Here is a 25631-nt window from a genome sequence, read left to right on the forward strand (position 1 = left end):
TGGAGGACTTCAAGGGATCAAATTGTGAAAGAGCGTTTTCATTCCAACTATTTATCTAAAAAATTCTCTTCTCCAATAATCTGAGTACCTCTTCAAATGTTTTTCATTTGCTTTGCATTACCCACACAGATGCTGAAAAGTCAGTTACATGCCTTGTCTTGATGCACCATCCCAGAGGATATATAGGAAATTCATCCGTCTTGCAAGATTCTCACAAAATCTAGTTGTTGCTTATTAAGTAATATAAAACTAATGGCCTGCACAAACATGATTAGAAACATGATGTTGAGCGTCTTCCTACATAATCTCTTCACATCAAAACCAGTTTTTGCTAAAAGAGCTATCACCTGAACTCCCTTAAGAGTACAGTTAATTTTCTTAGCATAATTTTTGCCTTTGCTTACTCCAGTCATGGCTAGGCTTTGCGAACGAAGATTTAGGAAGGCTCTGTCCACGTTTGTTACGAGCACACTGGTAGCTAATGAGGCCAATACAAGATAGACATATCTGATTGCAAAAGGCACAGCAGAAAGACTCCTTAGGTGGTATATTCAGCAAGACACGATTCTTTCTGCCTTGTCTTTTCTCCTCGAGAGTGATCCCGCGTGTGTTCTCAAAGGAGACAGCAGCGTTATAGATGGTGTGTCTCCAGGTCTCCCAATTTGAGGCCAGAGCAGACCAGTTATGTTGATCAATATGGCCGAGGCTGAGATGTTGTTTCAGGGAGTCCTTGTATCTTTTCTTCAGGGCTCCCATATCACCATTGGCCAATCAGAGTTTAAATCAGTCCAGCAGTTTAATTACCTAGGCAGCCTCATCTCCTCAGACAGTAAGACTGACAGGGAGATAGACAACAGGTTAGCAAAGGCATATAGTGCCTTCGGAAAACTCCATAAAAGAGTCTGGTGAAATAAACACTTGAAGAAAAGCACCAAGATCAGTGTTTACAGAGCCATAGTGCTGTCTACTCTCTTATGTGGTTCTGAATCATGGGTCATCTACAGCCACCACCTGCGTCTCTTAGAACGCTTCCATCAACGCTGCCTCCAAACAATCCTAAACATCCATTGGTCAGATTATGTGACCAATGCATCTGTACTACAACAAGCAGCAGTCACAAGTATTGAGACCATGTTACTGAGAACACAGCTACGTTGGGCAGGACGCGTCTCCAGGATGAAGGACCCTAAGATCTTGCTTTATGGTGAACTTGCCACCAGCTGTCGCAAGAGAGGAGCCCCGAAGAAAAGATACAAGGACTCCCTGAAACAGCATCTCAGCCTCGGCCACATTGATCAACATAGTTTACTCCAATACTATTCTAATAACTGTAATAACACAAAAATCCATGATCAATTTTTTCTTTCTTTCTTTCCCTTTCATTTTCAGTCACTTTTAAGATTTATAGGTATCATATAGATTTATAGATATCATAGTTTAATAAATTTTTTCACTGAATTCTTCATTACATTTGAACACTATATGAATTTCAGAACATCTACCATTCTACCTCAAGCCGGTTTGTAACCTATTCTATTGTTCTGTCCTAATTCCTGCTTCCCTCCAGATTCAGAAAGGGAAATTCCCTTTTTCTCACTAACACAGGAGACTGAAATTCAGATTAAACTGAAGTCAAATTTATTTCCCAGCTCTCTTTCTGATACCTTGAATTTAGTTAAGCTAAACTGTTCCTGTCTGCTTTGATCAACAGCAATATTGAGGATGTAGCAGGAAGAGAGTTATTTACCCAGGTGTTTCTTTGCAAAGGATTCCTCTTTATAGTGAATCAGAGCAGAGGATGAGGTTGATAAAATGTGGCTGATAATAAACCTGTGAGTAAATTAAAGGCTTTGTTTAGCTAACTATTGCAAAAAAATCTTGATTTTGCATTCACTCCCACTTCCCTCAATTAAAAGAATGTTCTTAAAAGGCTTTTGATTTTTTGCTTAGCTGGGTACTTGAATAAAAAAGACTAAACAGCACGTCAGAGTAATGTGAATGTGTGCCTTAGTTCTTGTTTGTATATAGATGACCAAATTCATAGCACTGCAGTTTTGCTGCAATTTACTTATTCTAAGTTAGATTTGCCAGTTTTAAAAATCACCTAATTAGGACAATCCAAATCATCCACCCAGTCCTAAAAGGGACTCAATTGCCATCATGAAAGAAGGGCATGTGAAAATCTACCTGAAAAATACCTTGTGATTCCCAAAAGAATTCCATTATTAGTATTTAATAGGTGAGTGTTCCTGACAAAAAGCTAAGAGCAACACTGTTAGACAAATTCTAAGACAAAAAACTGAACTACATAGAGTACCATAATGTTTGGTAAAGGCTTATCATCAAAATTTCAAGCTGAAATGTTCCACATATCCAAGGAGTAGGGGATCAAGTAAGTGGTCTAATAGGAAACTAAGGTTTGTACTACCAAACTACCTAGGTTTGGTGCTCAATATAGGCGGCTTAATTCCTTTGTTGGCTCTCTACATAGACAGCATCAAGAAGGAACACCAAAATCAGGTGAACAATGGGACACCATTACAGTGATAATACGTGAAGAAAGCGTAGCATTACCTAATGCTCCAGGGCATTTACTAAAAGACCAGAGATGCTGTCACTCAGACTCATTCTATTATAGTCAGTTTCTTCCATTAACTGAAAAACCATAGTTGAAACACGTCCGTAGCAAAGCGTTCCATTATTCATTTCAGTTGATGCAAACTGAATGATGCCTGTGAACCACACGTACACAATCTAGGACACAATATCATTTTCAATATCGCCTTAATCTTGGTTTCGTTTTAATGCTAAGGGTTCTCCAGATGTTCTACATCTTATCTTCACAACCTTCTAGAGGTACAGCCTCTGCTCCAAATAGATTGCAAACAAAGACTGCAACAAAAAAAAAATTTAAGAGTGACTGGTTGTTTTCAGACTATTACTTGGGCCAGATTAGCTATCTGGCATAGAAATCATAACTGTGGTGTTTGAGGAGCAATACAGTCAGGGGGAGACCAATATTATAGCACAGAGCAAAAGGAGAGGATTCCAGTCATGACAATGACAGACACAAAGACTTTCGGGAAGGAAAGGGAGAAAAAGAAGCCTTGATGAGATCAGATGAAACAGAAGCTGAATAGGTATGGACACAATTATCAAAGGCCTTGAAGGAATTAATTTAAACATTTCTTGAAGGAATTTTAAAATAATAAATAAGAAAGAAACAAACAGTAAATAGAAGTATTAAAACAGACATTATCAATCTAACAAAGAAGACAAAATATCAGTCCTCATCATTTGAACAAGATTCATCAAGACAGAAAAAAGGACATAAAGACATTGCAAAAATCAAGGTAGAAGTCAAAAAAGCCTCAAAATAAGAACTATCACAAAAATGGAAATGTGGATAGACTATATGTGATAGAACTAAAATTACCATATTTCAGTGAATACCTACAAAGATAAACTCTAGTAGAAAAAAGCAATCATTCATGTTTTAATAAAAACACCCTTTGTCTGTCCAACACATCTGCACTGTTACTCACATGCATCTTCATTTAGACATCAGCAAGTTTGATGTTTTTAAAACCAAACAAGTCTGCTTTCAACAGCAAAGATCAGAATAGTGTGCTACTGAGAATGCCAGATTGTAATCACGAGACTGGAAAAAAGTTCAAGTAATCAAAACCATTCAGTAATCTGGCATTTCAAATTTTCAAGAGACATCTTTAGTTAAACACATGAAATTTTGTCACTTCACACTTCCAGATCACATTCTGTAACTAGAATCTTTCACTCTCTACTTTGTTCTAAATTCTATCTGTGAAACATTCCTCCAGAGTCTGCAAAAGTGCAAAAGCACAAAGCCACTAATGTCATATATCCATATAAAGGAGTTAGTAATTAGTATTTACTTCTGCAAAAGGTATCACCTCTGATTAAGCTGCCATACACAGTCATATCCCCTTTTGTGAGATCTGCTCTGCCATCTTGCCACTTCTTTTCATTCATTAGACAAGTAAACATGGAAATTGCAGGTAGCTAAGCTGCACAGTTCTGAAATCAAACACCTGCCTGCAGGGCAAGAGGGAGAGAACAGGCAGAGAAATCCCACTCAGAGTCTTACCTTCCAATTAGCAGGAACTCCCCAAGCACTCCCAGGCGCTTCATGGCACCGAGGATGCCCCTCACTGTCATTCCCTCACAGAAGCAAACTACCACTCTGGCCTTGGGTAACCTTTCTCGCAGCTTGCGGAGCAGGCGATCAAAACTCTTTTCCCCAGCGTTGCTGTAGATCTTGTCAGAGTGAGCAATGCAGAGACCCTCTTGGGCAGCCAGCTCTTTGAAGGCTTCCATTCCACTTTCCCCATAATTTCCTGTTTTTTTAAAAAAAAAAAAAAAGCTTAGATTATATAATGCATTTAACTGTGGTGGGAAAAGGATAGCTTCCCCCCCCAAAAATCAACTACCGTTAGCAGAAAGAAGAGCAAAGGGGACCCATCAAAGCAAACATACTCAGAGTTCAGTGGAACAGGATATCCATATATCAGTAGGTCTTAACTGACCTGAAGACTTCAAGTTTCTTTCCTTACATTGATTTAACAACGGATATTAAAGGCAAACAAGGGATAGATAGGTAGAAAAGAGGATAAAGACAGATCAGACAGTGAGAATTAAGGTTTATTAACATTTCTGTGGCAAAAATTACAATCGTGCTAGTCCAGTAAAACAAGTATAATAAAGAGAAAAAAAGGATTCAGTTCCAAGCCATTCTGTACCATATACAGACCATGCTCATAAAAATGAATGGAAGATAGAGGCAAATTAAAACACACGTATCTGGTAACATCTTGAAAGCCACTTACACTAATTTGACTGACCAGTGTTCATGATAGCTAATATTTTGGTTTGATGTTTCTCTTAGAATAGGAGACTTCAATCAGAAACAACTTCAGAAATAACCCTTCCTAGTATAGAAATATTTGAACTGTGTGGTCCAAACAATATAAAAACTGATTCTCAAATTCACTTTTATTTATACACTTAGCAAGCCAAATCAACAAACAAAATCATGAGTATTTACAAAATCCAAACTGCCTTCAGCTATGGAGACAGGTGAAACCTCAAGTTTTCTTTGAATATTTTATGCCTGTCATGAGCAAAGGATTTATGATGAACATCCATCAGGGAAGAGGAAGGAACAGATGGATTACAAAAAAATATATCTATTAACAGTAACAAGAAATGGTTCAAAAATAGAAGCACTAATTTGATGCTATCCACATCCAAAATGTTTCCTTAATTTATTGAGAGAGTAACATCAAATACACTGATCACTTCTAGACCTAGAGCTTTTTGAGCAAGGGGTAACTGAAAAAGTCCCTCTTCCTCATTTGCAGCAACAGTTTGAAATAGCAAATGGCAAAGAGGAAGACTTCTAAATCAGCCTAAATTCTTTCATACACACACACATTAAAATAAATAAATTTTAAAAAAACCTCCTCAAAAGGTATAGCCATCAGAAAGAACATTTAGCACGAGACAGTTCAGGCATTTCTGTATAAATCCAGTAGAAATGAGTGCATTTTTCCAGACCCGTGGATCACTTACAGTAGATCAGACACACTATGGCAGTCATAGTCATACTAGACTCCAGACAAACCTGTTAGATCTAGTGTCAAACACAAAATTGAAGTTCCCCAACCCTTTGCATTGAAGCACCCAAGTTTCTTACAAATTTGAAACACACCAGAATGGCCTCTTTTCTAGCGTGTGACTCAACAACAGATTCAGCAATCAGGTCAGTCTGCTTTTTTTTTCTGTGAGCCAGACATACCCCAGAGCAAGAGTAATGCCATGGACCTACATGACTGTGAGGAGGAGAGAAGAGAGGAAGAGCTGTGCCTGGTGGGAACACACCACCAAGCATCCCACCCTGCAGGCTCAGCAGTCCCATTCAACAACCCTGCATAGGGGTAAACAATGAGGCCTTCTATAGGGATTACCATATGCTGAGAAGGACACAGATGGAGGCATTTCCTGGTATTTAAAGGCCATAACCTGCAGTCATCCAGAGATTTAGCTCAAAGCAGTACGGTTTGAGCCATACTGCTTTGATGACTTGCCTCAGGTCCCAGAACGAGGCAGGACAACCTCATCACTGACTTACCATTAGCAAGCACCTTATGCTTTGGAAGGAAATTAGGATATATTTTGCAATTTCACGTTGAGCTTTGTTCAACACAAACTCATTTGAAACCGGTAGGATTATTCTTAAAGTCTCACTTAAGGCGAGATGGGGGACTAAACTGAATTTTATTAGATGTTTAGGCAATGCACATTAGAAAATCAATGTAGTAATGTTTCCTAATCATTAAGGTAAGATGGGATTTTGTCATGAATCAGTACAACACTAATTCTGCTGTAGTTCAAGTTAATGATTTCAAGAAATGAAATCTGCTTTGAATGATTTTTCTCAGCTTTAATTTTGATGAAATAACAATTGTTTCAAACATAGTTACACCTGTACCAACAGTACAACAGCCTACCAATTATGCAGTAGGAGGATGATTGTTGTCCATAAATTCAGTTAAGCGAGCTAGAGAGTCTAGGAGAAAAGCTAATTAGGATCAATAACAACATAGACATAAGATGAAATAGGCAAAACACAAGGCAGAAAATTTGCAGCTGAAAATGAAAGCTTTTTAATCCTTACATGAAAGTAGCATAACAATTTTTCAATAGGAGCACAAAGAATTCTGATGTTAGACTGGAGCTTGCTCAGCTCACAAGAGCATAATGTAAAGTAAGAAGTCTGAACAGCCAGAGACAAGACTTGCTGACCCAGGACGTCCTCTTAAAGCCTGTTTGCTCTGCTCCCAGAGCAAGACAACATGCTGCACATCTTTCCCCTCCAAGAGAAAGGATCAGGGAGAAAATAAATGTGTGACAGATGTTATATACATTGTTCAATGCACTCAGCTACTGGAGTATGTACAATGTATGGGCATACATAGAATAGAAAACACCAATTAATTCTGTGCAATAGCCAAGAACACAACCATCTGTACCAGCTTGGTGGGCCTACCCATTTCAATCCACACACAGGCAAGAGCTGAGAGAGGAAACGTAATGAAATAAATCTGTGCATGATTGTAGTCAGTGAAGAGTTACAACAGGACCGCAGGCTGAGGATCTTTTTCCTTTGAAAGAGCCATTGAAGAAAAGATCCAAGCGTATCTGCAAGTGCCCTTTGCTATCAGGATCAGCTATGAAAAGTAAAAGTACTTATTATTGTGAGACTACAAACAATTGATTTTCTTTCTGACCCCTACCCAAAACTAGGCAAGCCAGTTAAATACTTTGAGCAGCACAAATAGCTTGTGAATTTTTAATAATTTTTTAAACTCTAATAAACTTGTACCCTATTCAAAAAAACAGATATTTTACTTATATGCTTCAAACAGAGTCTGTACAGAAGCATAATGGTAAATTTTAAATCTGTCATGGCTGCAATTTAACCAAGAGCATTTTTTTAGCGCTTTTCTCAACACTTTTCTCTCAGTGCCAAAGAAAGCTTTGCTTCACCACTGCAAAAATCTAGATAAGGCCATTTCTTGGAGGGATCCACATATCTAAAGATGCTGCTGAGAGATCCATGCAGTGGTAATTATTCTCACTCATTGCATTCCATGCATTAAATATGTTAATAAAAACATTAAGATAGTGTAGTAAAAGTCAAAGATGTTATCTTGATCAACAGAAGACCTATGAAAGAAGTTACTAACAAAAATTCAGCCTCACAAATTGCTCTTTTGAACCAGTAAATATTACATTTGTGCCACAACTATACTGAAAGTAACACTATTTGCTTATATTAACACTTTAGTAGTGTGGAGAGCAGAACCCATGAGCTCCATCTGAAAGGTTTATATTCTTTCTTTTATTATAGCTATATGCTAAACTTTTCCCCATTATCTTTGTCAAGAGAACCATTTATTTTTTCATTTATGAAATACAGCAGAAACAACTCTGCAATGAGGCACTTTTGAGGATCCTGGAGATTGTCTTCTTAAATGGCTGTGTGGGTCTTCCTAAGCCAAAAAACAACGTGTCCTGCATAAATCCATGTCTGATAAATCCACAGAGATTAGTTATGTGATAATATAAGGAAATGTGAACCATTCGCATTTGTGCTGAAGAGAACATTCCCTTGAAATATAGGCTAATACCTGTTTAGAAAAAATCTTAAAGACCATAATGCTGAAGAGGAAGACTGAGACTGTTCTTTCTCACTGTTTTCAGTGTCAACAGGAAATACCAAGGGGTCTTTTTTTAAGACCGCTTTAGAGAAGCACCTACCAAACCAAGAAAATCTAGCAGAGAACTGGAAGAATGTTCCAATGCACTTAAATTACAAAAATTAGGGAGCAAGAGTTACTTCACCTACCTGGGCCATGAACAATCTCTTCAGATGAGGTCACCTATTCCTCACCTTTAGGGGCTTATTTACTGTATTTATTCCATTAAACAACAGCAACTAAATCAGAGATGAACACAAAAAAATAAAAGCATACACGAAAAAAAAAAAGCATACACCCCCCAAGCACACAGCAAAGGCAATGCACTGATGATACAACCACAAAATCTACCTTCACCGAAGGGTACTACAGAGGTAAGTCACATCGCAAGAAGAACCCTCTTTACAAAATAACAAGGGAGAAACTATTCTCTGTACTCTTCTTTTCTTTCTCAACATTATAGTCTGTTTGTTCACCTCTCCCAAGCTTGTAGATTGCTGGAGGTATGACATTTGTTTCAGTGTTCAGTATCGATTCACTATAAGGCATCTCTTTTCTTCAGCTAATTAACTGCTTTTTGGCAGAGAGAAATTTAGATGAGAACAAGAGGACAGCATGACATAACAGCAAGGAATAACTACTGAAAAGCTTTGCTACTGCAAAGGCAGATTATTTGAGAAGAGCAAAGCAAGCACACAATCTGACTATCAAGTTACTTCCTGACATATTGCAATAACTAATTTGTAACTAGTGATGGTATTTAATATGGTAGTAGCTGCATAGTTGTCAAATATAAGTCTGAGAAGACTGGAAAGTCTTGCACCACTGAATATTAAAAGGAAAAAAAAAGGCAAAAAGAGTGACAGTTTTCTCCCTTATACTATGCTTCCCTATGCCACAGGAGCATCTTTGAATAGGGTCACTTAATAAGAAAAAAAAATTGAGTTATCTAATGTTAATGTAATTCTTATCAGTTTAAACATATTAAATAATCGCATATATACTCTTAGTCCATTGCAAACTAAAAAAGTTCAACCATCAGATCTAAACTAGTATGTTAGTAACAAGTTGGGAGCACATAAATAATCAGCTAGTGTATCTCAGACGAAAAGCAGTCATTTTCTAAGCTGTAATAATACAATCACTTACATCTATTTGTCCACACCTTTGATTAGAAGACTTAAAAATAAAAGCCAAAGTCCATATTTACTCCCTGAATGTAACAGACTAACAAAAAAAAAATGAAAAGTTGTGGACATGGATCTACCAATGTGTGTTATTTTGGTCTATCCTGAGCATAAATGCTACACTTGTAGAAAGTGCTGGCACATAGCTTTCAAGGCCATTGAACTGACACCATCCCCACCTCTGCCAGACTTCCTCATCACTGTGAAAAGGGCAAAGATCCAACATTTTTGTGTTTCCTTAGAACATATTTTTCCAGGCTATCACACTGATGTCACAAAGGGCTATATTTTACCAGTTATCACAAATATGATTTGTGTTTCCTTTTTCAGTGAACTCTCTTTATTTAATGTTGACTTTGCCACCTAAAGCCTTCACCACACAATTTCTTCTCAGAGTTCAGATAGCTTTCTCAAAATAATTTTCTTTCTTCACTGAGTATATCTCACCTTAGGTGTTTTTAAGGGACAACTTCAAAGCAGGCTAGTTAGACTATGAGAGCTTTTTACAAATCCTAAAGTATTGGCCACTATACAATAAGAAAAATTCTGTTTGGACGTGGGCTCCAGTTCTGTTACCAATCAGGACAAAACAGAAGAGAAAATATCAAAAGAAAAGACTTCACTAGACCTACAATTCCAGTCTAACTACAAAGTTTAAAAGGAAAATCTCTACCACTTTTTTTCATTCTTAGTGATTTGCAGAAAAAGGAAAAAATAAAAACTACTTTACAAAGAATGCTGAAGTGGCTATTTTAATTTTTCTAAGCGCCATAGCTTTATAGAAGAGAGAAATAAGTCCTGAAAGCATTGGCCCCTAAGACAGTTTAATACAGATTGAACATCACAGATACTCACTACAGGTTTTCCCCTCTCGAGGACCAACTGGATTGTTCACTGCTCCCTGTTGCTTAGATTAGGTCCAGCTACCCATCTCCTCAGTTTTAAAGTTGGTATTAGCTTGCTACCTACCACCCCTAGGTATCAAAGACCTCTTTACCACCACTAGCTTGCCTCCGAGGCGAACTCATGACTCTGTGGAAGTCAGCATTTCCCTGCATTTCCTTTGACAATTCGGGAGAGAATTTGTGTTGAATAATGACCTCACTCTCCTTTAGTTACGGAGAAGGAAACTCATTATTAGAAGTTGAAACAGCACTGTAAACACTCTGTCTTCTTTTAAGCTACATTAGCGAAGTTTTCTAGATTCACCAGAGATTTCCAAGGAACTGCACTCTAGCATTACAAAAACCAGAAGGATATTTTAAATGAATGAACTGACTCATCTTTGGTACACTCCAGATCTCAACCATCTGTGCATGCAGCTTATTTTATTTTCTTCAGGCCCTTCTAGAAAGTGAGCTGTTGAGGCCAGACTAGTCTTTTTTGTTTTCTGATGTCAAGTAAAACTGAGTACAAGGGAGAAAATAAAAACAGAAGCTGGGGGGGGTGAATTAGGTGATTGTTACAACCATTAAAAAATGCACTATTCCTAACATAATCCAACTTCTTAGAGAAATGAGATTATATATCAAACAAGAAAATTCACATGATTTTATTAAATGCGAGTTTACTAACTACCAAGTACACACATTTTGCCAACAGCTCACCGTAGTGATGTGTTACCTTAGTAAAGAAGACCAAGACAAAAGTAAAACTCTTCCACTGAGTAAAGTGGCTGTATTTAAGCCTTCATCCTGAAAGCAGCAGATGCATCATCTTGATCAACTAATTTATATTCCTGTCAGAAATACAGGCACAGGTGAAGTTAATCTGAAGTAATGAGAACATTAGTGCTAAATGACATTTTCTTAATAAGAAAAATGCCAAAATGAGGTCTCATGTCATTTTTTCTCCTAAATATATTCAAAGCATACAGACAGTGGTTATTTATTATGTATCTAACAAATTTTAGAGTTTTATATTCTAATGAAAGTATTTCAGCTCCAAATCTAGCTGATACCTAGTACTTGTAACAACTTTACTTACTGAACTTGGTCTTTCTTTTCATGACTTATCAATAAGGAGCTTCCAGTTTTTTTCAGAAAGTATTAAAAATAATCTAATGATACCTAATGTTAACTGTTGTTTGGTTCTGTTGGTTGGTATTGGTTGAACAAGGCACCACACACTTTTTTATGTTTCTTGACTAGTCTGGAGAAAGGAAACATAAGAATAAAGTTTTAACTCCTATGAATATTTTTTTAAGCTTGCTACAAATATTACAGTTAGTAAAATCATTTACAAAAATAGAAAGGATACCGAGAAGGGACATCAAAGTAGGAGAACAATATCCAGGTGTTTTTTAATATGAACAGACATTTCAAGAAGAGGGAATGAAGTATTTGTTCAGTTCTCCTCATGCTTTGGTATTTATGCAATTAGGTTAGCTCACCTTCAAGTACAAGATTTAAACCTTGAGCAATCAAAAATCATGCGTACAAGTACTCTACTGCGAATGAGAGTTTGAACATAAAGAATTAATGGAAATTTAAAAACATATTTCTACTGTCTATCTGGTTTCTGAAACTGTTGGCTCAGAGCAATCAGTTTCTGACCTTCCCTGTAATTTTTAGAGTTAAAGATGGCTATACTTTTTTGGTGAATCAAGACACTCACAAATTATATTTTTTCATGGGCTGGCACTTAGAGAGGGCAAACATCATGAAATGCTCCAAAAAGAGTCAGCAAGAGTATGAACACTTCTCGATGACATGCATTATCAATGGCTTTAGGAGGTATCTGGAAAGCATGTTAGAAATTAGATTACTTTTCAAAGTGTATTTTGTACTCATTTTCTCATTAAAGGAAAGCTACTGCTCGGACCTATTCCCACTGAAGTGAAATTTCAGTGGCTACACTATCAGATGTTTATTAACTTTTAAGAGAGACAAATGAACTATTAAATTTTTTCCTTTACTGGTTGTCAACATACATCATTGAAACAAATATGCAAAAAACTACTGACCTGAAGTACGGAGCTAAATATTCATGACCTTTAGGGCAATTTTGGCTTATATACGATTTTTAGACACCGACACTTTATGTGAGCAACAGATCCAGATGTGAATTATATCACATTTGGAATAACATCTGAGCAAAAAATCTTAGCCTTCTGTCTAAAACAATTATACCTAATCATAGCTTATCTATCACCAGAAAAACTGTTTATCTAATTGGAATAAACCTGGGGTTTGTTGCAAATCAGAAGATAAACTTTTTGTGTATGCTTTATCAAATCCCTAGATACTGTAGTATTAACATTCAGAAAAATATTATATTATTTGGAAATAATTGAGTTTTAATTTAGATATGCTTAAGAAAAACAATATCTACCTTGCCTTACATGTCCATTAAAGATTTTTATGAAAACAAATATAATTTCCTAATATTATTTGACCTGTCCGTCCTGACTCGCAGCCTACTTTTAATTTTAACTATTATAACCAACAATTTGTAATTAATTATATCATCACACTTGAAAGAAACTCTTGGATTGATAAAAGAAGAAAGAAATAAAGCCAGAAAGAAAAATAAAATGTATCTGGACAGAAGTATTTCATTTTTACAGAATCGACATTTTCAAAAAGATTGAATGTAATGCTATAAAGAGTTTTTTGGCAATATCTTCCTCCAAAAAGTATTTAGTCAAAATATTTCTAATAAGTTCAAAGTTGAAGACCTGATTCTGCAAACACTGTCCCAGATAATGACTTGAATACTCACAGTGATGCTTTAAAAGACTTAGAGCAGAAAAGTTCGATACATAGACAAGTGTTTGTAGCATTCAACAATTTTACTGATAGAAATAAATTCAAAAGTAAACAAAAGAAAATCAAATCCTAATTTTGAACAGTTGTCTCAATAATAAAGTTCAGTAGAGATACTCATGCCATCATTTCCAATTGAGTTCACATCAAGGATTAACACAATATGAATGTTATCATTATACAGTATTAAAAGGTATGTCTGCTGCTGAATGATGAAACATTTGAAATGCCTTTCCCCAAAAGCTACTGTAATATCTGCAGAAGAAAAGATGACTTAACACTGAGAAGCCAGGCAGAACTATTACAGGAAATTAATGTAAAAACTGCATTACCACAAGCAAAAAGCAAATGAGTAGTTTGCTTTATGTAGCTCCCATATAGGTAATACAAAAGAGTGAACTGCAGAATGGCAGGCTTGTGAGACAGAAAAAAATGGCTAATGCAAGTAGGAGAAAATAATAATCCTGAACATGTGAGACGCTGAGATACTGCTTGCCAGCTAAGAAGGGCAGCAGGTCTGCATCCATATGCAGCTTTGCCAGGCTGTACCCCAGGGATGACACCTCGGACAGCCTGAGTCCTCCCACACCCATGCCTACGCCCAAGAATACTCCCATGCTTCTGGACCAAATGGGAGAGGCCTTAGAATTGGCAGGGGGAGGGCCCTTCCAGCACTCCTCATGCAGTTCTTAAGACACTGTGCCTCCTTAGGGAGATGTAGGCAATACTGCCATACAGGCCTGTAAAATGGCATATGGAGGGAGAAGAGAAGGACCCTTTGCTGGGTTAAGAAATGGAAGGAAAGATATTTCATTGAGAAAGACAGAAATATTGGGGTTTTTCCCAGACATTGCAGACATTGCAGTTTTTCTTCCTCCACTGCCACAGCCCTGTGACTTTCAGATAGCTCCTGAGGAATGGCTTCTGGGGATTCACAGTCTGTACGGTCATTGAGAAGATCCCATCAGCCTTCTGTACGCAGCACAAAACAATCTGAATCTGAGCGTGTCATCCCCTCGTGACTTCATTGGCTCCGTCCACAAATAAATACTCCTGGAAAGATGCACTGGGGGAGGAGAACGGCCCTTCTCAAAGGCCCACAAAATTGCTAAAGCCCCCTGCCCACACTAGGGAAGCCAGACACAACTCTGTTTGCTCCCATCAACTTGTCTTTTCCTGAATTGTACCTGTGAGGGACAAGAGAAACTGGACACCAGCAAAGCGGGCATGTGGAAGTGCCCTGGACACAGGGTAGAGTTGGCAGAGCAGGGATGCTGGCCCCGCAAGGGGCTGCTGGCACCCTGATAGCTGTGCTGCCCCAGCTCCCAAGGGTGCTGAAGGCACGGCAGGCACCTCTGCCAGGCTGTGTCCCAATCACTGAGAGAGGAACTCGAGAAGGAGAGGGAGAGCTTGGAGAGGCATTTGACCTCAGATGGCAGGGTGGCAGGTGTGAAATAGAGGGAGAGAGGCCAAGGCTGTGCATATATTGAGCACGTCCAAAACCATCAGCTACTGAGAGCAAGATAGCCATGCCTGCACAGTTTGCTGAGTTCAAGCTGTCCAGGAATGTTGTAATTAACTGCTGATGATGCAGGCTGTAAGGTTGCACAGTGTGAGGCAGATTTGGGTGGCCTACTGGCCTCAGATTTGGCATTTTGCTGGCAGCAAAGAAACAAAGCTTTCAGCCTCAACAGTGCCCCAAGGGCAGCATTTGGATGGCTCTGATCTCACAGCCCACAGCCAGGAAAAATCCATCCATCTGCAGCTGTGCAGATGTCATCTTTTCAGCAAAAACATTATGGAGACTCCTCAGGCAGTCTTTGTGGTTGCTTCAGCACTGTGAAACAGCAAAGCCCACTGTGTGTCAGCAGTTTTAATGAAGGTCTTCATCAAGGATTTAGAGGAGCAGTGTGACTTTTCAGGGTGTTTGACGCTTCTGCCTTGACTGAATCAATAAAAGACAACATGGATCCTTCTTGATTTTGTGACAACAAGTATGGTAAGTCTGATCTGCACACTAAAATACTCCATGTGTTTCTCTCCAGCAGCATACTGCTTTTGCAAAGGAGGAATATAGCAATTCAATAGACTTATTTCTAATGCTGAGAGTGCTAGAAAATCAGTCCCTGAAGCTCTGGCTGTGCACCATTGTGGTATGATCCAAAAGCACAAGAGACTACAAATTCCATTTTGGCATTCATGCTGGTGTCATCTGGGGTAGAGTTAATTTTCTTCACAGTGGCTAGTGCAGGGCTATATTTTGGATTTGTACTGAACACAAGACTGATAATATAGATGGTTTTTGTTATTGCTGAGCAGTACTCACACAAAGCAAAGGCCTTTTCTGCTTTTACTGCCACACTGGCAAGGAAGTTGGGCGTGCATGGGAAGCTGGGAGGGGACACAGACAGGACAGATGACAACAACTGACCAAAGGGATATTCCATATCATATGACATTATACTCAGTATATAAAGTAGGGGGAAGATAGAGGAAGTGGATGGGGGGACATTTGGAGTAATGGTATTTGTTTTCCCAAGTAACTCTTACATGTAATGGAGCCCTGGCCTCCTGTGGAAGGCTGAACACCTGCTTATGGGACACAGTAAATTAACTCCTTGTTTTGCTTTGCTTGTGTGCACAGCTTTTGCTTTCCCTATTAAACTGTCTTTATCTCAACCCACAAGTTCTCCAGCTTTTACTCTTATGATTCTCTCCCTGATCCTTCTGGCAGGAAGTGAGTGAGCGGCTGTGTGGGGCTTGGTTTCTGGCTGGGCTTAAACTATGACTACATTGTATAACCTCACATCACTAACGTGCCCCTGGTATGAAATAATATAATATTCTGTGAGAAGACGTAAGCAACATTGACTGAGAAGATACTGAATCCTTCAGACACGTAGAATGTTTTCAGGCCACATATATTCTGCTTCTTGTATCTAATCCAAATGCAAATGAGTGAATTGGTGTTGATATAAAAACATCTCTGATATCAAAAAATAAAAAAATTTCAGTTTCTAATTACATTGGACAATTTAATTTCTTTCTTTGTCCCATTTTTTTTCCAATGGGCTGAAAAGTTCACTTTCCATTTTAATTAATTTAACTATCACTAAGCTTCAGAAACACAAATTAGTATTAAACATAGGTGTTAAGTTGGCCAAGTATTAAAAGAAGCAAAAAACCAGAGAGGCTATTTGTAACAGCAAGCTCATAAAAAGTTCATAAAAGTGTTAAATAGCCAGAGAGGAGAAATGGGTCTTCTTGGAGTGAAAAAATCCACAGTGCAAAGGCTACTGTAAATCCTATATACCACTGTGGTTTCACATTAACTTTTTCCCCCAACAAAGTATTTCTGGCATGGCAAAGAAGACCTGGTAGTCCTTTACACGAGTCCCACGTAATCTCCTGTACTTCGTAGTAAACGAAATATTTGTTAGATTTGATGATTGTTACTACAAAATCAAGATTTCAGCAGAATAACTTAGAAAATCTTGATGCTTCCCATGCTGTCGTGGAAAGAAAATAATGATTCTTCTTAAGACATAACTAGGAGATATACAAGGTACGTACCACTTTGGATGGTAATGATATCTCCCTTTTATTAGTTGTAAATTTTATCTTTCTTTGCAGTATTATTCATGCAATTGAATAGTTAATTTGTATGGTTTGCATGCACTTGTCTTTTGAGTAGCTGATTTTCATACAGTGATCTTAAAGGACACCTTCATCTTAACCGGTTTTGAAGAGCTGTCTCCTATTAGACTCTATAATTAAATTAGATAAAGAGAGTGATGTTTCTGTATGTAATTGTATACCAAAACAAAACCACAGCTGCTTGGAATAGGAAACTTTGGGACATCTGTGAGTCTACTCAGATGCTCAGATCCCACTTACACTCTAGGAGAGTTATGCAGCGCAGAAAGTATTTTAGCTGTTTCATTATCAGCAGGATTTCTCTGTTCTTAAAATGCTGATATATTTTTCACCATTCATGTGTTAAATAAATAGTGAACAGTGTTTTTATTTAAATTTTTTTCTCTCTCCTTTGAAACTCTTTGAGCCTCAGATGGTAATATTGAAATTAGCCACTGTTCATTTCCTCTGGTGCAATCAGGATTCAGCTCAACACTTCCTGATTGCACAGATAAAACATCAATGGGGAAGGGAGGGAGAAAACACTGCTAGTGGTAAATGAAATCATACACAAACTGTTGTCAGAGATTTCAGGCTGTTTCCTTTATAGATTCAGTTTAAACCCCTCTAGGACGCTTACCCAGAGGAATAAAGAGATAAGAAACTCCCTCATGTATGCTATATGCACAGCTTCAATGAGCAATGAAAAGCAACTCATTCCAAGCTGTGGGTCTTCCCATATGGACATTGAGCAAAAGGTGCCCACCAAAGATAGTTTGGACTGACTCTATTTGTTAACGCGATGGCCTCTCTGCCACTGTCACTGCAGTCCCTTACTAGAGGAGGAGGGCTGTGAATGCGGTTTTGATGCATCTGGGAGGGTGAGTAAAAATACAGAAGGCTGCTCTTGAAGTGCCAGTCTGATGACAGGAATTACTGGCACAGCTTTGAGCAAGCTCATTCTTGAAAAATCATTGGCAACAAAGAACCTCAGAATTATAGCCAGAATTTGTAAGAACTTATAGTACATTTGTTAGATTTTTCTGTTGTCCTCCTTCCTACATAACAACAATTAAGTGTTGTATTTAATGTGTACGACATTTTGTGTCTAAGATTAGCTTTATCCTTAAAAACATATCCCACATTCCTATGGTATTTTCAAAGGAACTACAATCTTATCGTATACATCTGTACAGGTTTTAATATAATCAGAAAAGCATATGGTTATGCATATTAACATACTATGAGAAGGAGACGCTTTAGGCAGACCTCAATTTTCAGCTTTGGTAACTAGACTATTTATAAGCTGTTGGAAAGCATGCTAAATGACAGAGTGACAGCAAAAACCTACTTCATATTGAGGATGCAGATTTCACTGATTGAATCTGGGGTTAATGCATATACAAGTGCAAAAACAGAAGAGGGACTTAGGGCTTAAATTTTTTACAGTTTTAAAAATGCCATTCCAACTCGATGCAGCGAAAGACCAAGGGATTAAAATTGTGTACATTTGGAGATTTTAATAAATATCAACAATACTTGTCTTCTAACTTTTTTCTTTCTTGGTTCCAGCATTCCTCTTTGTATTCTTTGGTGCCTGTTGTCTATATAGATGCAAGAGGACTGTATTACCAGGATAGATACAGCAGTACAGTGGGGCCAAGTTTAAAAGCACAAATGCATAGCTGACAATGGATGCTCCTAGATTTTTGGGAACCTAAGAGATAAATTCATTATCTCTTCTGAGATTAATTTAAAAAAAGAACTTCAGTGTACAGACTGGGAAAATCTAAAAGTAGTATAAAAAACCCCAGAAATCATTATTGAACTCTGGGGGACCATCAGGTACATTTTGTTAGCGAGTAAAAGTGCCAAGGTAAGATGACCAAAGAATCAGAAAAGACAAATCACTTTGCAAGAAGCTTTTGAAGTCTGCTAAAGGTCAGCTGACATGAAAGATACATAATTATATTCTATTTTTGACCCTTGTACAGGCTATTCACTTAAGAGTTGGACTCGAACCTTGTGGGTCTCTTCCAACTCAGAATATTCTGTGATTCTGTGCAAAGGCTTTATTCTGGCTGATGACTATTGGTATAGTATTTTTGCTTTAGGATTTCCATTTTTAGCTAAATAGTTTGCCTGCCCTAATCTTAAGTCAGTGCTTTCTGAGAAATTTCAAGCTCTTATTAACCTAAAACCAAACATAGGGCCCTTTAAAAAAAGTCTGAAATTAACTAGACTGAATATCTATTGATTTTATTTTTCAAAAACAGAGGCTCAAGTGAATGACTGATGAAAAAATTGTGGGTTGCAGGCTTATACAATGCTTCTGAGAATTCTTACAATATAGAATGACATTATTTCCAGACTGTCTTATTATATCTTCCTTAGCCGACAAAGTGGGCATATCAAACCAATAAGACATGCTAAAAACAAACTAAGAGATTAGAGAGAAAACAAAACAGGATCTGATAAAAAATGTAAATCACTAGACTCCGATAGAGGTACATTTAACTTCTTATTTAAAGATAATATTTAAAGATACTACTTTTAATAAATTGTTTGACATATTATTACTGCAATTATTCAAAAAGGGAAAAGCAGGCAAACTTTTTTACTGAATTAACATAAAGGAACTTCCTGACATAATCTATCCTGTAGCAGCCTGCAGCCAAATAAACTGTGTCTGATTTTTTTCATCATTCAGTTGTGGGCAAAAAAAACCACTCAGAAAGACAACTGAGTAACTAGTTTCTCAGTGGCACAGGGGCCAAGTTCGGTGGTGCCCTGCTAATACAGCTGCCTGGGGAGAATCACATCTCTTCATGTAAACATTCATTGACCTCTTCATTAGTGCAGTGGCTTTGTGGTTTTATGCCCTGTTCTGCTTACTAAAAGTATTTGTGGTTGATGCTTTCCTTGTAATCACTTTCACTCAGTGAGCATTAGAAAAGCCTCATCTTAACATCTAAAGAAAAGCTCAGGGACAGCAGGGCCTTTATCTGGACTAAAATCCTGTTGTGATGAGTTTTGCTTGGCACTTCTCATCCCCATATTAGACTCTATCTTAATAACTAGCAAGCAGTTGTGAATAATAAATACATCTGAAACCCCTCTGTAACATCTTGTTGGAACAGTAACTGCCAGCCTTGCTTTCAACTCTACACCCCAAAGCTTTATAGAAAAGTAACTTGCAAGAGTTCCCTGCTCCACCCCTCTTTCAAAACTTAATCTTCTGTTAAATCTCATCAACAGTTCTAATAAAATGCTTGCATTACCAATGAAAAAATCTAAACTGAGACAGAAAAGGCTGTTAGCAAGGTCGTGCTTTAAAATATCACCTCACAAATTGCCTGGGAATAGAGGTTAGACGCAACAGTTTTCCTTGGTAATATTAATCAGATTAATTAATTCATTTTACTTACAATCTATGAAGCTAATAAATGGTTTGCTATTTTTTAAATAGATGTCTGCCTCTAACAAAAAGTATTGATGATCAAAGATAAATGGATTCTAGAAAAAAGAAATCCAAATCTGAATTATCTTTTACACTGATATCATAATGCTAGGGGGAAAAAAATGAAACATCACTTCCTGAATTGCATCCACTTTAGTCACATTTCGTTATAGATGTCAGCTCTGTCAAAATATCATCTGTCAAAATGAATTAGTGGAAAATATAGTGCTTCACTTTTAACGAAGAATAAGGCTGTAATGGTATTTCAATTTTCCTTCATCCTCTTGTTAGCACTTGATAAATACTCTCTCTCAAGCACTGCTGCTCTTCTGACATGCTGTCTGCACTGTAATCTAACAAATCTGAAGAAATGAAAAGGCAGAAATCTTTCTGGATTTTTAACATTTCTTGAGATCTCCACAAGTTATTTTTGTCTTGACAACTCAGTTTGAGTGGATTAGTTGTTTTTTTCTTCCCTCCTAAATAATATTTTATTTTGAGTGGATATCTGTATTACAAGAGATTGATGAACACAAAACAGTATGTCAGTGAAAAACATCTGAAGCATTTCTGTATGTTCATGTGTGTATATACAGCAAAAGAGGAATGAACTATTTTGTCTCTTACCAATGGGTTGCTATGAGATTTCTTTTTTAATCACAAATTACCACTTTTCTTTATTTTCTCATAGAGCTGAGATATGTCTTAACTCTACCCTGGGAATAGACAGTTCCCCTGAAACAACTTTTGTGTTTGCCGTCCTTGAGAAACAAAATATGTCTTTCTTCAATGCAAAACCCAACTGTAGGCACCACTAAAAGCAACAACAACTCAAGTGGCCCAAATGGGCAACCTTTCTCAGCAACACCATCAGAGATTTGCCATCTTCTGCACACACAGAACCACCATTCATCTGCTATATGCGGAGCTCTGTAGCTGGAGCTGATGCAGAGTTTGCCAAAAGCATGAGTAAATGGGAGGAGGGGTCCTGGGATACAGGGCTGGGTGAAAGCTCTGGAGCAGCAGGTTGGTCGCTCCTGGTAGATCTTGAGATGTGGAATCCAATGGCCCTGACTGTTGTTCTTGAGATCTGTCACTCCCACAGCAGCACCTCATGTGTCGTCTCTTGCCCTTAATGGCACAAACTGTCCCTACCTTCCAGAGTAAGCACAGACAAACTGGGCAGCAGAGCTGTGCCTTCCTCTGCCTCTCCCAGTAAGACATCCCAGTCACTTTCCTTGCTTGGATCTCAACTGGCCTTCCTCTCACAGAAAAAAATGTAATTATGTCATTTGGCTACAGTCAGTGGTATGGGAGTCCAAAAGGTTCAACAGAGAAACTTTAGAAGCTGGGAACTTAAGAAAAGTAAAGAAAGAAAGAAAGAAAAAAAAGGACAAGGATAAAGGATAATGATGATGAGTCAGTGCTAGAAGGTATTCTGCAGAGAATAGAAAGAGGCATTTAGTAAGCTTTTATTTTCTGTATTTTGGGAAAGAGACAGACAATGTATACATACCAGAAGATGATGGCGGTGGTGGTGATGGTGACGATGAATGGTAATTTCCCTTCCCAACTCAGAAGGAAATCAAGTGGCAGCTCCAAAAGGCAGGCATTTTTAAATGGATGTGTTCAGATAACTTCTGACAGAAGTTGCTGACAAGCTCTCTCAACTACTAGAAACTATTTCCAGTAGCTGTTGGAAGTTGAAAAGTGCCAGAGGACTGCAACAAAAGCAGCACTGTGCAATACTTGAAAAGGATAAGTGAGTTAACCTGAGTAATTGCAGGTCAGTCAGCCTGACATCCATTTTGGACAAAACAACTCAGGAACTGACATGGAACTTGTGTAGGAAAAAAATTAAGGGAGTGGGACATTGTAAGAGTTGCCAATCATTAAGTATATGTGGAAATTAGAACTTTCCAATTATCCAAAACATCTTTTATCATTGGATTTACAAACTTGGTTATAAAAAGTAATAATATCAGTGCAGTACAGCTAGATTTCCAAAGGACATCTACCTTCATTTCACATGACATTTTGACTATGATCCTGGAATTATAAGAATCTGTATTGCATACATAAAGTAGATTAAAGTCTGGTTGGTAGGCTTCAACATATACTTGTAGTAAAGGAACACTAATTTAATGGGTGTCTCTTTATTGTCTCCCACAAGGATCTGTTCTTAGATTTTACTAGTTAACATTAATCAGTGACCTGAAAAAAAAAATACAAAAGCATTACCAATAACATTTACAAATGACCAAAAGTTTGGGAGACAAGTTACTAATGCATCCTGATCTAGGTAAATCAGTAAACTTGACACAGACAACAAAAAATGCAGTTAAACACACACACGAATTTAAACTCTCAGGAACTAAAAATGCTGCACATATGGGATCTTGGAATCCATCATGGGTTGCAATTACTGACTTGGTAATTATAATGGATAAGCACTGAAGGTAATGCTGTGGAGATGCTTGGAGAATCATGTGATTTTGAGTTGGACTGTGTCTTGAGAAACTTTTGCTCAAGTGGTACTAAAACTGGACTTCTGTCTCTACTCTGTAGTCCTGAAATATATCTCCTATTTCAAAACAAATGAAGTTCTCATGACACCACAGCTTCTACAATGCTTGGGAATATCTTAAAAAATGGATAAACTTTCAAAATGGTATGAAATTTCATTTCTCTGTAACAAGTTCTTATACCTTGCCAGCACAGCCAGTCACACAGATACTGAGGCTACTTAAGCACAAAGCATGCCACCTAGGAACTGTCCATTAGAGTGCTCTAGGCAATAAATCTAGGCTAAGTGATTTTACACTTCCAAGTCCTTCACTGGCTGCAGTTTGAAATGCTAATGGTGCTATCTCTAAGGTATTATTTGTGAAAGCCTCAGTATGATGTTACAAACTCAATGAGGCCTCTGCAGACATAAAAGTTCAAATCAAGCACATCAGTGTTTGGAGCACTTATCAGAGAAGTGGGCATTACAGCATCAATTTCAACACGAGAAGGTAAGAAAATACATCTTACACACACACAGGAGAGTGACTTAGTCACTGAATACAATGTTTCCTGAGCTGGACTCTACTGGATCTGGCTGCATTGGAGTGAACTTTTTTAATAGCAGCCTGTATGGGACTGTGCCTTGGATTTGCAGCTAATTTGGATTTGCTTTTATTCCTGTTTTCTCTCCTGGTTCCATTGGTGCAGAGTGGGGAGGAGTGAGCAAGTAGCTGTGTGGGTGGTTGGCCGCTGATCAGGGTCAATCCACCACTAGGAACAACAAACATAGAAAAAGTTCTTTCAAAATACAGCAGTTTAACACTTGACAGGTTTTTTTAAAAAATGTATTCTCATTTTCTCAGAGGAAAAGCTGATCCAGAATCTATCTCTTCAGTTAGTGTGATCAGTGATACCGTGTAAAATAAGAAACACTACCATGTTTCCCTCCTTGGCTCATAGTAAGAGTACCCCAAGATAAAACATTTTTAATGTTGAAATAATTTCCTTTCAGTTGTCTAAAACACTTTTCCATAATAAATACATGAATGAATCACCTATCTCTACAGTTGAGGTGCAGTGAACCACCATTTCAAAATGAGTTAGGATTAAGTTAAAATGTTTTGTTTTGTTTCCTTCATTTAACTCTGAAACATATTTGGATCCCTCTTCTTTACTCCTAATTAGCAGAGAAGCAGAACTCCTTGCTACATACAGAACTTAAATGCTCTGAAAAAAATCAAAGTTGCAGAAATCAAGGGGAAAACACCTGTACTTGCAGGTTTGCAACATCCCTCCCCTCTTGTTCTTTAAAATGTGTACTTTTGCCTATTGCTGCTCCTGATTACAGTATGGAGAATATCCTTTTCCCTTTATTCTAAGTAACAACGGTCCTTGTCACCACAAAGATAATAACAGCAAAAGCCAAGTTTCCTTGAGACTAAAATTCAAATATGCATTACCATGAAGAAATTCTCTACAAAAATTTTACATTTTTAGAATGTATCCCTGCAATCCTTCTACATAAAAATAAGGCAAACTGAAGAAATATTAATCTATTAATAAGATGTACAGGCTTTTCCTCAGGTTACCAGTTTTATAAGCCTCTTTCCTCATATACATGTACATTTTGCTTCTCATATACATGTACATTTGCACTGAAATTGTGTAATAATTATAACCAAAACTTCTTCCTAGAGAAATCAGCGGCAAATATTCAATGGACATCAGTGGAATCAGGTTGGAAGTGAATTCTATTCTTACATTAAAATAACTTATAATACGAAAAGGCCAGTTATGATCTAATTGCAATGACTACAAAACCTTTTTCAAATTCTTTACCTGTCTGAAAACTAAGCTTGCTGGTCAGCTCAGACATTTAATTTTTTTTAATCTAAAGAAAATACACTTCTCAGTGACTGAGGGTAGGATCACCAATTCTGTATGGTTCAGAGTTGCTTACACTTAGTTGTTCAAATTACCAAAATGCAGTGGATTATGTTAAATACGTGAAAAGAACATTGCTGAAGTGATTTGGCAATACATGAGTGCTTTTCCAGAAAGCACTACCTTCTGAAAACAATGAATAGTCAACAGCAACTCTTCCAAGTATAAATCTAGATTCTGAGATACAGGCATGGGGGAGGGGATTGTGGGAAAGAGTCAGAGCCTATGTACAGAAAGGTACAGGCTGTGATCATTGCAGTATGGGATGATGAGATCTGGAATCAGAGACAGACCCAGTTAGAAGATTCCTATAGGATATTTCTCTCTTCGGAAAGTGTTAATTCAGTGAAAGCAAATGATTTTATAAAAATCTTTTCATTTCAATGAATGAAAGTTCAAATTTCTCCCCAAAACAAGGCAGCCCAATTCTGCTTCATGGCAGTTCCCAGCCACCTGCTTGCTCTGGTTACAAAATGAAACCTGCCTGCCAGGAAGTGAAACACACATAGTGTTTATTCTAAATATGATCTATAATTTTTTTTTTAATTTCTGTTTCAGAAAATATTGTGTATTCTGAATTTTAATTTAGAATTTGTTATAGGCTAGAAAATTTAAGATAGCATCCTTCGGAGTTAGTTTGTACTACTATAAGGAGGCTGGAAACACCAAAAAGCCAGTAGCCTTTTACATCAGAAGTCTTTGTGTGATGGAGACACAGGAATAGTTGCTTTCTTTTTCTGCATTGATTGTGTAAGTTGCACATGTGCTTTATTCTTGTATTTGTGGTTGATATTTGACTGTATTGGCATGTATTTTCTTAGACTGTGCC

The 25631-nt window shown here is 37.5% G+C and overlaps 1 protein-coding gene across 7 annotated transcripts in view; it reads right to left on the minus strand.

Annotated features, from left to right (window-relative positions):
- Positions 1 to 25631, minus strand: part of GRM1 (glutamate metabotropic receptor 1) — a 186073-nt gene that overhangs the window by 147036 nt on the left and 13406 nt on the right. For all 7 annotated transcript variants that reach the window (XM_027633730.1, XM_027633718.1, XM_027633724.1 and 4 more), the window contains one exon: positions 4127 to 4376. In XM_027633730.1, coding sequence (XP_027489531.1) covers positions 4127 to 4376 — 250 coding nt within the window. The remainder of the gene's footprint in view (positions 1 to 4126; positions 4377 to 25631) is intronic.

The sequence above is a fragment of the Corapipo altera genome, unplaced genomic scaffold, assembly GCF_003945725.1.
Source record: "Corapipo altera isolate COAL_440 unplaced genomic scaffold, ASM394572v1 2b, whole genome shotgun sequence".
Lineage (NCBI taxonomy): Eukaryota > Metazoa > Chordata > Aves > Passeriformes > Pipridae > Corapipo > Corapipo altera.